General features: G+C 34.7%; 4 protein-coding genes across 4 annotated transcripts; 2 read left to right on the plus strand and 2 right to left on the minus strand.

Annotated features, from left to right (window-relative positions):
• Positions 1–257: 257 nt before the first annotated feature.
• Positions 258–698, minus strand: LOC146935174 (uncharacterized). Its single transcript, XM_085749013.1, has one exon. The coding sequence runs from the start codon at positions 696–698 to the stop codon at positions 258–260; it is 441 nt and encodes a 146-aa protein (XP_085605139.1).
• Positions 699–2,754: 2,056 nt separating this feature from the next.
• Positions 2,755–6,305, minus strand: LOC146935175 (F-box/kelch-repeat protein At3g06240-like). Its single transcript, XM_085750338.1, has 2 exons — positions 5,085–6,305; positions 2,755–3,131 (listed from the first exon to the last, which is right to left on the minus strand). Exon 1 carries the CDS (start codon positions 5,821–5,823, stop codon positions 5,113–5,115), a length of 711 nt encoding a protein of 236 aa, XP_085606464.1. The 5' UTR covers positions 5,824–6,305; the 3' UTR covers positions 2,755–3,131; positions 5,085–5,112.
• A 1,192-nt stretch (positions 6,306–7,497) lies between these two features.
• Positions 7,498–8,407, plus strand: LOC146935176 (uncharacterized). The gene is made up of 2 exons (XM_085750337.1): positions 7,498–7,908; positions 7,992–8,407. Exons 1-2 carry the CDS (start codon positions 7,498–7,500, stop codon positions 8,241–8,243), a joined length of 663 nt encoding a protein of 220 aa, XP_085606463.1. The 3' UTR covers positions 8,244–8,407.
• A 1,761-nt stretch (positions 8,408–10,168) lies between these two features.
• Positions 10,169–12,493, plus strand: LOC146935177 (replication protein A 70 kDa DNA-binding subunit B-like). The gene is made up of 10 exons (XM_085749014.1): positions 10,169–10,318; positions 10,388–10,652; positions 10,738–10,834; positions 10,914–11,126; positions 11,206–11,335; positions 11,415–11,569; positions 11,659–11,779; positions 11,868–12,044; positions 12,132–12,209; positions 12,293–12,493. The coding sequence occupies exons 1-10, from the start codon at positions 10,169–10,171 to the stop codon at positions 12,491–12,493; spliced, it is 1,587 nt and encodes a 528-aa protein (XP_085605140.1).
• The last annotated feature ends 3,097 nt before the right edge of the window (positions 12,494–15,590 follow it).

Here is a 15,590-nt window from a genome sequence, read left to right on the forward strand (position 1 = left end):
TCAATTTCTTTTCATTCGGTGTTGTTGTTTTTTAATGTCCATGTGCCTCTCCGCTTCTTTGCGTTTCGTGGTGCGTGATGTTCTTTTTCCCCTTCCAAATCATGATTTCCTTTTGTTGTGCGGCTCTTCTCTTTATATCCATGGCGACCTCACATCGGATAATTCTTACATTGTCAATGGCAAAAAAACAAAAAACAGTAAAAGCAGAAACAAGAAAAACTAAGATCTCAGGAACTAAGTTCCAATAGCATCATTCCTCAGCAAAGGAAGCAAGTCATCAGGGGGACTGGTGGAGGTTGAAACCAACATCTGAAGTGGTTCCGGAGAGTGTGGTAAAGCGCATAGTTGGCTTGGGAAAGAAGCATTTTAATCTCTTGGATGAGAACCGCATAAACATGGAACCTGGAAGTGTTGTCGACGATAAGATTGATGGAGAGGAGGGAATCCGAGTAGCAAACCAACTCAACTATCCCCATCTTCTTTGCCATTGAGAGACTAAGAAAAATAGTTGTCAGCTCGGCTTGAAGGATGTCCGAAGAGGAAGGCAGGAAGCCTGAGAAACCTGCTAGAAAAAAGCTTGCAATGTTACGAATGAGTCCACCAAAATCTGCTCGAATCGGGTTGCTAATACAATTCCCGTCAACATTGAGGATAGCACAATCAAAATTATTGTTATTCCACCTGATAGCACACTTCATCTATATTTTGTTCTATTGTGTCTTTTGTAACAAAAAAAAATCACTTTTAAAAGAGACATAAAATAGGTGTCAAGATATCGAGCTAATTTATAACATAAAAAATCTTTTATATAGTTGCATTCAAAGAAACTAAATTATTTTTTAAAATGTTTTTTATTACGATATACAAATACAAAATAGATTCTATTTTTTCTTCTAAAATTACTCAATCATAAAATCACAATAATTTTAATATGTAACAAACGGGTAGTATGAGACCGTTTATTATAACTTTTTTTAAGAAAAAAAATTACTTTAAAGAGTATTGTATTCGTTTTTTAAAGTTTTTTAAAATAATCATAATCTACAAACAAAATCTAAAAACAACTTCAAATAATTTTTTTAATTAAAGCTTCAGATGAAAAGTTGGTAAGAGTAGCTTTTTAAATTGACAAATTTATTTAGTTTTAATTTCATCTCCGTTTAAATCGGGCAATAAACGAAACGTTGCGTTACATTACATTCTATCTAAATTGGTGAAAAACGACTCACTTTTCTACCCCAAAACAGGGCGAAACTCATTTTGGATTAGAGAATCTGAAAATTTCATGGACATTTGTATAAAAAAAAAAAAAGATCACAAGAGAAATGGATAAGGTAGAAAAAGTAATAGTCAAATCATTACAATTTGTGTGATGCTTATTAGATATTCCTATTCTTTGCGTTACATTTAGCAAAGACCCTTTTTCTTATATGTGTCGCACACTAATTATGGATACATTCCTTAATCAAAATTCAATTATTGATTTTCACAGTGTGAGAGTCTAATTCAATCCGCTAGACCCAACTCTCGAAGGTGCATTTTTGTTTTGGTTTCCACTTTCCATGGGTTTCCTCCACCTGAGGCAATATTATTGATGGTTTGTCAAATGCTAAATGTGAAAACATTTCTCAACCGATATTCGAACCTTGATTCGTCACGTTGTAAGAGTTTGACCCCTTCCGTAGACCATTTTTACTGCATCTGTCTTTCAAACACGAGAATTCAGAAAAGGGGGAGATACAGGTAGCTTGCATATACCAACCAATTAAAAGGTGAGATTCTGGCCTTTCATAGTGATTATCATTTCTTTTTATATTGTCAAGAAGAAATGATCAAAAATATTATAAAAACGCGTGTTTGTATGTCAAATATTCATACTCGTCATTAATTTGAAGCATACTTATGTACTGAACATTCAAAGAGGGACACAACTTATAGATTTTTTTTGTGAACCAAGATGTCTTTTGAAGATAACGATGAACCTGATAAATAACATCTAAATTAGCCAATGTCCTCATGGCAGATGGGTACTTCCATGGTGTTTGCACGAAACAATGTTTTTTCAACCAGTCTACATGCAGAATTGATGGCCATAACATATGGCTTAGAATTGGTTTGGAGAACACAGATTCTCAGGTGGCTCTTTCTCTTCATAAGGATGTGCAATTGTTCTTAAAGGTATCAAGGACTAGCTTAACTAAGACTGGACTATTACAAAGACTCTTACTCTAAGGGAAGGCTATTGAATCTACATATGTACAATAAGTACAGAGTATATAGAAAATGAAAAATGAATAAATTTGATATGGCATGTCCGTAACATTGAGAGTAGAGAATAATATAGTGCCACAGTACCGTTTTTTTTTTATTAAAACACCTTTTGGGATTGGATACCTTACCATTGGCTGTTAGAGAAAAGAAAAAGGTCCTACATATCATCTTATCACATTTTTTCATGAAACATAAATAAACAAAAACATGACAGGTAAGAGAATCAAAATCAAAACCTTTATATGGTGATTGTGATCTCTAGCCTTATGGCTTTTTATTCATATGATATAGCCTTGTCCTCCAGACTTAATTTTCACGGACCATATAACCACAATTCAACTTCTGGAAACTTCATGTAGCCATTTTGCCGGCATTAATAAATATAGATAAGAGTTGAAATGACATAGTCATGCAAACAAAGATAAAATGTCATGAGGTTTCAAAATGAAACATGCAGAGATGATCAGAATCAAACACACAACATTGCCATGGGGGTACCCCTAACATAAACATGTGGAACAGGAGAGTACAACTCTTTTCTGTTGCAACAAGAATAACACTGTGAAACATACAAGTCAAACAGTTAATTTAGACTTTCAAGATTGTATTTTTCGTACAAACATACAATAAAAAAGTCGGAGACAAGCTCTTCCTAACTATTCAGAACATAATAGTTTTTTCACCTCATCTAGTTTGACTCCACAAGAAATAATTAAACTGAACTTAGGAATTCCACAACATTAGAACTATTACCCTTTTTCACCGCCATTTGCAGCAAAGCTCCAAACCACAAAATGAACCTAAGCATTTCAGGCAGCCAGCGAATAACCCTTGTATTGAAACGAACAAACACAACCAACCTGAAAAAGAGACATTTCAACTATGATGTTATAAGTCTATTTTGAGGCTTCAGGTGCAATCAAAATAAAATTATTGAGACATTATAAAGCAAACACACATATGGAAATAAACATCATTAAAATCTAGGACACCATATCAATCATATTCAAGCCATTTCACCAATGCTATGGAATTGTACACTGTTGCTTGCGTGTAAGAATTCAATAATATCATTTGCACAACAATATGATGACCATATATCTTAGCAGCAAAACAACCTTAAAACCCCTGCAAATAAAAGTCTAAAATATACACAACTTTCATTTTCAAATTAATCATTCAACAAGAATAATCGGTTATGAACATGCAAGTTTGACAACACATGTCTGAGAGCAGCAAATCAATAGTTGAGAGCAAAGCAGTTGCTGAATGGGTGGACAGCAGCAAACAGCACTGTTTATGCTGCTGATACACATCCGGTCAACAGTTTAGCAGGCAGCAGTAGTGCAGAAATGCAGCAGGGTCAGTTTAGGTGGCAGAAACCGAGCAGGGGTAGTTTTAAGTGCAACGTGGATGCGTCCTTTTCGGCTCACTTAAATGTTGTTGGTTATGGTATGCGTATCCGAGACGAAGTCGGGAATTTTGCGAAAGCAAGGACGATGTGGTCAAGTCCGCGTGTGTGTATCGGATATAGGTGAAGCATTGGGTCTGTCACAAGCTATTCAATGGGTACATGAGTTACAACTCCCAAATGTTGATTTTGAGATGCCAAGAGGGTTGTAGACTATTTTACCAAAGGAAACAATGACATCTCCGAATTCGGAGCCATTATTGATGATTGTAGGCAATGGTGTATTTCTTATTTTGAAAACTCCAAGGTGGTGTTTTGTAGGAGACAAGCGAATGTAGTCGCTCATAATTTAGCTCAAGAAGCTACATTCTTAGCTAGTCCCCATGACTTTAATGTTATACCTTCTTGTATTGGTTCTTTGATTTAGAATGAAAAGCTATAAGCTACTTTCTTTCAAAAAAAAATAATCGGTTATCTAGTAATCCATTAAACACTATCAAAAAGCAAGAGATAAAACATAAAAACCATAACATTCTCATTGTCAATTCGAATTTATGCATACTATCAAGGTTATCAAAATCACAATTTAAATCGTGTAAGAACGTGAGATCTTAATCGTCCCCCACAATAGATCCTGTACAAGATCACTTTTTGGGAAAACCGTAGCCAAGATCGTGAATTTGTAAAATCGCAGCCAGGGCTGTAAAAATGAATCGTTTTTTTGTGCCGCAAGCACGGCCACTCACTCAATCTATTTATGTAGCATGCAACATTGCAGCTATTTTTCTCTGAATCACTACTCTCTGTCTGTCCCCTGTTACGATTCGTTCAGTTTTTTCAATCTCCCACACATCTCTATCAACACACCAGACCGTGAATACTTAGCAGCTACGGAATAAATGCAAGTCCTAAACCATGTTAACATTTCAACCCAGCAAATAAAAAACTTGACAACAATAAGCGGGAACAACAACAAAAAAAGTCAATCGTATGCACAATTAAAAGGCCGGTATTATGTCAAAACAGAACCCGAAATGTTTCAAATAATAATTACCATCAAAACCAACTGAGTGGTGATGGTAACCCGTAATTTAAAACTGAAAACTGAATGTATTATATGATCAGTTAGGCATTAACAACACAAAGTTACCAATAAATTAATAACATGTTAAATTCTTTTGAAAATTTATGACTAACATATCCAAACACTCATAATGCTAAACATGTTGACATCCTGTTAACAACCTAACCTTTTCATCATCTTAGAAATTACTCATACATATGCAGCATTCCTTCTAATTCTCAAATCCTAGAGATTCTATCAAGTATCAACTATTGATTAACAATGATCCAACAAGTCACCAATAATAAAATAAATAACACAAACAAAAATAAATCTAACCATATATATGTTGCAGTTGAATCCCAGCTTAAGGTGATATCAAACTCTCAATGTAGACTTTTGGGTATATCTGTTCATAGTTGTTTTGAAACTCAGGAATATTCAAAGTACCAGTTTTGGAATCGTAAAGAACCAACTTCATGTTGCTACTTTCAGCATCAATCTCATAACACTGCACCAATAGCTGATCATCCTCAGAAATATACAAAGCAGTATAGGCTTTTAAACCCCGATCTTGCATGTTAGGGACACTGTACAATTTAGTCCAAGACTCCTTATTTCCATACTCCTTCATAATCCAAACATCCCAATATATATAACTAGTTTCAAAGACACACAAGCAATCCCTCAACACACCCAAGATCGACAAATCATACTCGAAATCAGGTAGGAAAAACTGTTGATATGACTCCTTCTCTAAATCAAGAGAAAGAATGAAAAACTTAAAAACTGATTCATCCAGTGCGGACCAATTAACAGTGCCACTCACAAATATTCCAGCTCGAGGGATGTAGTAATAATATGGGATGTCGTCTATTCTTGTCCAATAATCAGTCCCCAAAGTAATAACACTAACTTCATTTTTCGAAGAAACAACGACGACCTTATAATTATCATTAAAATGATCATAACCAAAGCTACATAAAGGATGATTTCTAGATGGAATTTCCAAAGTAGGCAATAACTTAAATTTTCTAATGGAAGGGTTCCACAAAAAATAAGAACCATTATTGAGCATACCACAAAAGATGCCATCACAAGAGTGCAGTAGGGTGAGGTAGTTACGTCCATTTGTGAGAGTGCTAGGAGGGTAAAGTTGTGTCTGCGTATAAAAACCGAGCGGATTGGGGAATCATAGTGAACTAACTCACCCAAATTGTTCTTGGATTTTACCGTAAGGTGGTGGCGTTTTGTTGACAATTGAAGATGTTTCTTTGCGAATTTGGGATCGGAAAGTAAAGAATTGAAGAACTTACAGAGACATCGAAGCTGTATGAGTAATTTGACGGGAAGCCTACACAAAATCTCGGGAAGAAGATCGAAGGGAAGAGCGGGAAGCTCGGGTTCCGGCCGGCGCAGCCTCTGAGTGGTGGTTGTTTCCTCCGTGAGAGAATGAAAAGAAACGACGTCGTTTCGGTCTTCTTCCCCATCGCTCCTAACCTGCGCCATTTCTCTACAACAACCAAGTGAGAAAATATTCCAAAATTAGGGTTTCTGTTCTCAATGTATTTATATTTTATTTAAAAATGTATTTATATGCTACATGGACCTTTAGATATTGATAAAATCTTAATCTTTTACATTTCTTATAAAAAAGAATTCATTTTTGTCCACATTTCTAATTTGATCTATGTAGTTGGAAACATTGTTGGATAAAATCTAAAACATTGTTGCAAATATGTTGTGTTTTAGATTTTTAACTTGATTTTAACGTTGGAAACAACAAAGAAATTATATCGAAAAAAACCGCATCAACCGATCCAACCCAAACCGCATTGGTTTGGTTCGGATTTCATTTTAAAACACAACCGAACCACACCAAACCGCATACTTTTTTATCTTGCGATTTGGATGACTTTTAGCCTCAAAGCCGAACCAAACCGCACCGTGAACACCCCTAAGTCAAGGTTCCGAGAATAGGGTGGAGTTTATCAAACTTATTTCTAATACTAATAAGGATGTTAAGAAAATGTGCCAACCCTAATTCTAGAAACCCTAATTCTACAACCTTTCAAAACGCACGCTTGCAAGCAATTATATGCATTCAGTTTCAAAACGGCTCTTTTTGAGGAATATGTGCCAGCCCTAATTCTACAAACCTTCATTCTGCAACCTTAATTTAATGCAAGCGCAATTGAAGAACCACAATTCATTCAGCTTCAAAACGCAAGCAATGATATGCATTCAATCACAGCAGATGATTCAGTTTCAAAACGGATGTGCATTGATTTCCCAATTCTCAGTTCAATGGGTCGCCATTTCCAGGAGTTCAAGAGTTGCCAGCCTGCTATATATTCATCCATTGAGAGTTTCTGATGCTCATTCATCCTTCCTTTGCTGTTGTGGGTTCATGGCGCACCAACATAACATGCAAGCTATGCTTTCATATCAAATGTTGATAGGTGGTTCTCCAAAGTCTGGAACTTTTTAATTCATGGTTTCTATTTTTTAAAATCATTGCAGCACTAATTTTTTAAAAATGTTTGCAGCGCCGTTGTATGCCAATCCAACTACTGATATGGAGATTAGGGTGAATGACCTTCGCTTGAAATACCGCACCTATATGGTTGAGATGGACGTTGACTATGTGAGTTGTTTATTTGTTTGTTCGTTGCTTATTTTCCTGATATTAGGTTTTTTTTTGTCTTTGTGTCCATCTAAGTTATGGTGTTGTTTTGTTTAGGGTGCGATAATGCTTCCTATGATGTTTTCCGATGATTTTGGAAACCAGTTACAACAATATGCAACTCTGGTGGATCAAAACAACAATCAATTTGAGGTCCTGGTGGAGAGGAACAATCAAGGGATTTATTTGACTAGGGGCTGGCACGCTATGCGTGATTTTTACAAGTTACAACTTGGTGCTTGGATTACAATTGTCTGGATGGGGAATGGAAGGTTTGATATTCGAGTGAAGAATAGGTTTGGTAAGAGGGTTCGCTGCCCAACATTTACACCGCCAATGGAATTCAAGGTTGAACGCAATGTTGTTCCGGTTGTTGTTGACTGGTTTGTTCCCCGACCTTTTTCGCATGATGGGTATAACTTTCAGCTTACCTATGAAAAGAAACTTGGTTCTGAGGATGTTATGTCTGGGTATTTGGTATGGTTTATTGCATTTGCGTATTTTTTTAATCGTATTTGTGTGTAATTGCTTGATAGAAATTGCGCCCTTTTTCTTCATAGGAACTGGTGGAATTTGGTTTTGCTCATATGGCTTTGGACAGAGAAACTACTGCTATTGGGTTGGTGGATGATAATGGAAACCTTTGGGATTGCACTCTGCAGTTTTCAATGACTCCTCATCCAAACTTCAAGATTGGTGGAGGGTGGGATCGAATGGTTAAGGCTCGGAGAATTAAGGAAGGTGCTCGTGTGGTGGTTGGGGCTCCAGCTGTGGGGATGAATTTGACTCTCTTTGTTACTTGGATCCGTTAGCAGCAAAGGATATTTTGGATTGTTGTGCGGACAAGTGTTGGATGGTGGTCGTTGCATGCCGTTTTCGTTATGTTTTTTGAAAAGACTATGTTTTTTGTCGTTTGGTATCTTTGAAATTTCCTGATGCTGTTAAAATGTAATAAGGCTGTGTTTGTGACCATCATTTGTTCGTATCTATTATGGGATGTTATAATTTAGTATCATGCTTGAGTTTATTGATATTCCAATTTTGAACACTTTCCACGGGCAATTCAATTAGCAAAATGGTTTCGAAACATTTTGATTTTGATTTTTTGATAAGTGTGGAAATGGCAAATCAATTAAATTTATGATTAAATCCATGCTTGGCAGAAATAGGCTATATATTTTTTTTTGAGCGAAAAAAAAAGGATGCAAGCTATATTTGATACCTCCTTTGCAAGTGAAAGTAACATTGCTTAATAGGTGTGGAAATGCCAACATTTGTAATTTTTCCTTTCAAAAAAAAATATCTAGAATTAGGTAATGAGATAAAGTCTATACATTTTAGTTAATCCAAATGATATGGAAAGGTTGCTTAATTGATTGAATGCATTCTATGATGACATGAGCAAGCCAACATTTTAATTTTTTCTTTAAAAAAAAAATCGTTTTGGTTTTTATTTTATGATGGCAAGCTATATATTTCATTATTTGTTTTTTTATTAGTGTCTGTAAACGTTACATGAGCAAGCCAAAAACCAGTTTGATTTTTATTTTTTGATATGTGTGGAAATGGCAAATCAATTAAATGAATGATTAAGTCAATGCTTGACATATATTTTAAATGAATGATTAAGTCAATGCTTGACATATATTTTTTTTGAGCGAAAAAAAAAAAAATAAGTGAGTGAAAGTTTGATCAGTAACATTATTTAATATTTGCAAAAATATCTAAAATTAGGTAATGAGATATAATGTGTGCATTTTAGTTAATCCAAATGATATGGAAAGGTTGCTTAATTTATGGTTTGAGAATTTTTTTTTAATTGAATGCATTCCATATATTCCATGGTGTTTATGCCCCTTATCAGACTTTCATTATATTTAAAATTATTAGTGAAAGTTTTAACGCAAATCAATTAAATGAATGATTGAGTCAATGCTTGACATATATTTTAAATGAATGATTAAGTCAATGCTTGACATATTTTTTTTTTGAGCGAAAAAAAAAACAAGTGAGTGAAAGTTTGATCAGTAACATTATTTAATATTAATCCAAATGATATGGAAAGGTTGCTTAATTTATGGTTTGAAACATTTTTTTTAATTGAATGCATTCCATGATGACATGAGCAAGCCAACATTTATGCATATCATTGCTTGCGTTTTGAAGCTGAATGAATTGTGGTTCTTCAATTGCGCTTGCATTAAATTAAGGTTGCAGAATTAAGGTTTGTAGAATTAGGGCTGGCACATATTCCTCAAAAAGAGCCGTTTTGAAACTGAATGCATATAATTGCTTGCAAGCGTGCGTTTTGAAAGGTTGTAGAATTAGGTAGTTATTTATTTAATGGCAAGCTATATATTTTCTTTTTGAGCGAAAAAAAAACAAGTAATGAGATATAGTGTTTACTTAATTGATGGTTTGAGACGTTTTTTTTTATTGGTGTCTGTAAACGTTACTTGATTGAATGCCTTTCATGATGACATGAGCAAGCCTCTTGGATTTGGAAAATGAAAAATTTATAACCGATGATGTTTGGAAGTGCAAGCATCATTTTTCCCTTCCCATTTCCTCAATAATTAATTTATATAGCGTGGAACATTATTATGCAATAGTGCCAAATTAATAAAGGCTTAAGAAACCGTTACTTCTTTGTGTTTCATATAAATACTCAATAATAGAAGCTTTGCATCTTCATCTTTTGAAACATCTAGACATAAGAAAAAATCGCAGGAAAGATATGGCAGCCATGTACACGCCTGTTTCAGCAATTGTTGCAGGAAAGATTAAGTTGAAACTCAAGGTTCGTGTTTTGCGCCTTTGGTCCGTTACAGACTTCAACAATGCTGATGAAGAATGTTTTGTTCACATGTTGCTATTGGATGACAAGGTATGATCAAAATTGTTTATTTAGTTTTCAAGATTTTTCTGTTCATTCATTTATGATATCCGTTCGCAGAATGGGAAGATTCAGGCAACAGCCAAGAAAAGTTTGATACCTAAAGTGAAGGGGCTGGTGACAGAGGGCTGTACCTATGAGGTGGAAAATGTTTTGGTAACGCGCAATGACCCAAAATTCCAGACCACCCGTCATAGATATAAACTTAATTTGCTGCACAATACTTCTTGGAAAAGATTGGATGATGATGCTATCCCTAATTATCATTTTGACTTCGTAAACTTCATGGTGATTGTACAATCTAAAAATGAAGGACAATACGTTGGTAAAAAGAATGATACTGTTTTGAAAAGTGCGGTAATTTTCATGTATATGTTTTTTGCGGTTAGATATATTCATTTTTATTACAGATGTTATAGGACATATTGTTGAGAAAGATGAAATGAAGGACAAAGAGGTGAATGGGAGGACCAGCAAGCTAATTGATCTCACTTTGGAGGACGAAGGGTAAGTCGTAATTCATGCTAATTATTTTGAACTTATGAATGCGTTCATTCATTGCAATTCGTTTACTCGCCTTTTGCAGCGGCAACCGAGTGCATTGTTCACTATGGGGTGCATACGCAGTGACAATAAATGACTTCCTTTCAGCAGAGGATCAAATCTTGCCGCCAGTTGTTGTTATTCAATTGGCAAAGTTGAAAAAATATTACGGTACGATGGGAGTGTGCAACGCATTCCATGGTACAAAGATTTTGCTTGACAATACTTTGCCAGACATTGTTGAGTATAGAAAAAGGTGACTATTTTTAATTTTAATTTATGCCATTGTTAAAGATTTCCAAACCGGTGGCTTGATTTAATTTGTGTTTTACCAGAATTGAGGGTCTTGAGACCCAAATGACACAAGGCATTAGTCAAGCATCAGGTTCCCTTTTGGTTCCGCTAGCAGATGACCTTATGCAAACAAAAATGATGACAATAGAAGATTTGATTGAGTCGCAAGAGGTAAAGTTTACTGTTCTGATGGCTTTGTAAAGTTTACAAACATGCTAATTGAATTATATTTATTGTCTTATAAATGTAGAAATGCGTTGGAGTTGTCTTGGGAACCGTCTGTGACATTGAGTCCGAACACGGTTGGTATTATGAAGCATGCACCAGATGCGCAGGAAGAGTTACAATTGTTGCTGGTCGTATGTTCTGTTCTAGATGCAATCAAAGTAGGAATGCGGTGCCAAGGTATCTTCATTTTTACAGAAAATTGTTTGAAAGCATACTTTTGCATCGTTGTTGTTTGCATATAAATGTTGTGCGCTTTCAATGACCAGGTACAAAGTCCATGTTCAGGTGATTGACCCCACTGGGTCGTCGAGCTTCATTCTTTTCGATCGCAATGTTCAGAACTATGTTGGTAGAAGTGTGCAAGATCTCATTGAAATTCAGAATCAGGTTTGTGCATTTCTCACGATGCGTTTGCATTATAATTCAAGAGCTATTGATATTTTATATTAATGCTACATCATTTTTTCCTCGCAAGGGCAACAACCAAGGTGATTATCCATCGGATCTGAACGTTTTTATTGGGAAGGAGATGCTATTTAAGGTAGAAGTAACAGATGGTAACTTAGCGCACGGTTGGCGTAACTATTCTGTTAAAAGAAGTTCTGATGATGTTGATCTGATTGGTCGTTTTAAGGTTCTACACAATGCTAAGGTAGAGGAATCTGAGTGTCTTATATTATCAATAATTGATTAATTTGTTATGATTGTCCAATTAATTAAATATTCCGCAATTGTTTAGTCTTGCGCAGAAGAGGTTGTTATAGAGGACAGGATACCGGAAACTCTTGAGGATGTCGGCCAATCTGCCCCAGTTGAGGTATGTTTTGTGGCATTAATGATCATGTGTAATTGGGTACTTTAATTTTGTTAATTAAACACCAACGTAATGTGTTCACCCAGAAACAACATCTTGAAGCTGGAGATTCTACCAATGGTGATATCTCGCAGGCAGAGGTCAACAACACTCCGTGTAGCAAGTTGAAGAATAAAAGATCATCCGAGGATGCTGAAACACCATTGCCCAATCGTGAAAAGGGAGATCTCTCTACAAACTCTAGGAAGACAAAATCTGTAAAGATCAAAACAGAGAAGTCGGCATAAATATTTCTTGCTGGCTTAGTCGTTTACTGTGCTCCATTTGTTAATCGGCTTTCAAACTTTGCACATTTAGATCTCATATCTTTATAGGGATCAGTTTTGTAATAAGGTTTCACGCTTTTGTTTTGGATTTCAAAGTGACATGTGGTGATTTGCGTTGTATGTTTCGGAAAATCAATTATCTGCTCAATTTTCTACCGTTTAATAATAATCAAAGTTTGCAATAATTGTGTCATAGAGTTAAATAACCCATGATAAAAGGTTGGACAACCTCTTTGTCCTTTCTACCACTTTTTTACTTATTTATATGAGTTGAACATTTGTTTATTTACTGCTGCTTAGTCCTTCTTAATACTTTGATTGTTAACACAATACAAATAAAACTTAATCAATTTATACAAGTGCATGTCATTAGCAAGTTATTTCTTTTCTTAATGTGTATACTATTTATGTATGAACTTGCAAATTTAACAGACACACACGGACTCCTCATTTTTCTCACAACCTTCAATTTGCACCGCATCTTCTTCTGCATTTTACATAGGAAAAAATATTTTTCTTGATCAGTATATCATGAATTCCTAACATTCATTAATAAAATTCATTTTCCTTAAATAAAAAATAGGAGAGTGAAATATTAATAGTCATCAGACAGGTATTTGGCAACAAGGAAACTAATGTGTGTGTATAAGTGGTGGAGATTTTGCCTTTCAAATGTACTGATTTCTTTGCTTCTGTTCCTTTTTCTGATCATTGGATGATATCACACTTGCAATTGATCTATGATCTACATGACCATGTCTCCTGTAAATCTTGCCATGCAAAAAGTAGGAACATCAGAAAGCAAGACTGCCAAGCCAAAAAACTACGAAAAAGTCCCCTTTCTACACACAAAAGCAGCAGCATGAAACCTGAAAAAAAAAACAGTACCAAGGGCCGCAGCACAGTCCCTATAACAGATCCAATTAATCAAAATAATGGCATTTAATTGGTATACATGATGGGGCTGTTCACCTTTCAACTGTCATAGGATGAACCTCTTAAGTTGGAGCATTAAAACTGCACTAATTCATACTTAGCTGAAGTTAGATAAAGATAACTTCTCACATTATATATAGAAAAAATGTAACTTCTCATTGCATGATAAATATGTATACCCAAGAGTTGCTTTAACCGTTGACTCTATATATGTCCACATAAAAATCTTATAGACTAAAAATCTTATACACTAATTAATCGAAATCCTTTTTGTATGGTTCTATACATTAATCAAACTCTATATATATACCAAAATGCAAGTAACTAAGCAACAGTTGAAAGGCTCATTAAAAAAATGTAACTCCAAAATAACTTTCTATTTTTTTAACTTCTTATCTTAAACCATCATAATTGAATTTATCATATATGATGTCATGGATTGGACTTGTGCTAGAGTGAGGCTTAACCTTCCTGTTGGTATATCTATGGTGCATGAGATATACAATACACGTATTGTCGATTGAGAAGAAAAATCAAATGGATTTTTAGCTGCTCCTCCTCTTCTCCGTGACTAAGGTTAACCACACATCTTTCTTTCCATTCAATTCCTCTATTGTTCAAAATAGCTTGCAATAGCTTTTTAGGCTTCTTACAAAATCAAAGTAATTGTCGTTCATATGATTGGTGTGGCGTTTGGTTTGTTGATTTTGCAGTTTAGGAATTTTCAAATTGGGGGTTGGAATAAGAGTAGGAGCATTTGTTTAATTTGATTTTTGGTTATTTGTAATCCGATCACTTTTTGAATTGCATTGCTATCTAATTTATTATCATCTCTTTTTTTGTTTGTTAAATTCTAGAAGGAGGTTTATGCAGTGGCGGTTGTTGCAAGAAGGCCCCTGCGGTGATGATTTATACGGTGGAGATTGATTAAACCGATGTGACTGTGTCTACCCTTTCTATATTGTGTGTTAGTCGAGGTTGCTGAAGGAAAAAAAAGGCGTGCTGCAGCTTTAGAAACTCAAATTGCTGTGGTGATTTATCATAGCAGCTCGCGGTGATGGTTTTCATGGTGATCGCCTCCAGTGGCTCGAATCCTACTCTAGAGTGAGTTGTTTCCTTCTTCTTTATGCATTTATTTAGAATTTAGATTTAAGCTTGAAATCGTATCTGATGTTATTACATTCCTGAATGCCTAAATGTGTGTTTTGCTAATGGTTTCCTCATACTAAAACATGTTATTCTGCTCCCACCATACAAAAGGCTATTCAACCCCATACTTGAAATTGTCTTGAACCGTTCTTAAAGAATTTGATGTATTTTAGTTTCATATTTTATAAAGGGGTTTGCTATCAAATTCATGTTATATGTATGCATATTTGATTTACTTAAATGTAATTTATTTTGATTCATATACCTCTGCTCTGTGACTGAGACCATAATATAGCTTCGCAAAAATATTTTGGATTCCTAACAACATTTGATATACTTCCCATTTTCATCGAACTATGTATATTGCCTTCACTTATGTTTCTTAATTGTTTTCTCACTCTGTACCAACTATTTGTTATACTTCCCATTTGACTCACTTGCTAATTATAAGACAACCCTTCGGTTTGAGATGGTGCACTAGACGGTACCAAGAAGTGTTTGTGCATTATATCTCAGTGATGCTATTTTAGTAGTATTGGTTTGGAAACTTTTCAACATTGCGCATCTTGAAGAGTCTTCTATTTTAAAGTTTTTATTTTTTACCTTCTATTTTTAATTTCTATGCTGTTTCAATTAATTTTATTTGTATATTTTTTGGTGCCTTGATCACAGGATTTTTTATATATGTATATTATATTCTATAAATAACGGCGGATATGTATCCTATATTTTCTAAACAGCGACGTATCAGATGCATATCATAAGGTTTTTTTGGTTCTTCATTTGTACTAAAGCTTATTTTGCACTCCATAGACGATGCTAATATATAAAAAGGTGTTCTTTTACTCAAAAAAAAAATATAAAAAATTGTCCTTATTCCTCTTATCACACCATTGTTCATTCAAAATTAATCTTTTACTTAAGTTACAAAAAATTTTAAGCTCTACTTTAAATTTATTTATATAATTTTCAG

The sequence above is a fragment of the Medicago sativa genome, chromosome 3, assembly GCF_051527215.1.
Source record: "Medicago sativa cultivar Bolivia chromosome 3, Bolivia_mono, whole genome shotgun sequence".
In the NCBI taxonomy this organism is placed as follows: Eukaryota; Viridiplantae; Streptophyta; class Magnoliopsida; order Fabales; family Fabaceae; genus Medicago; species Medicago sativa.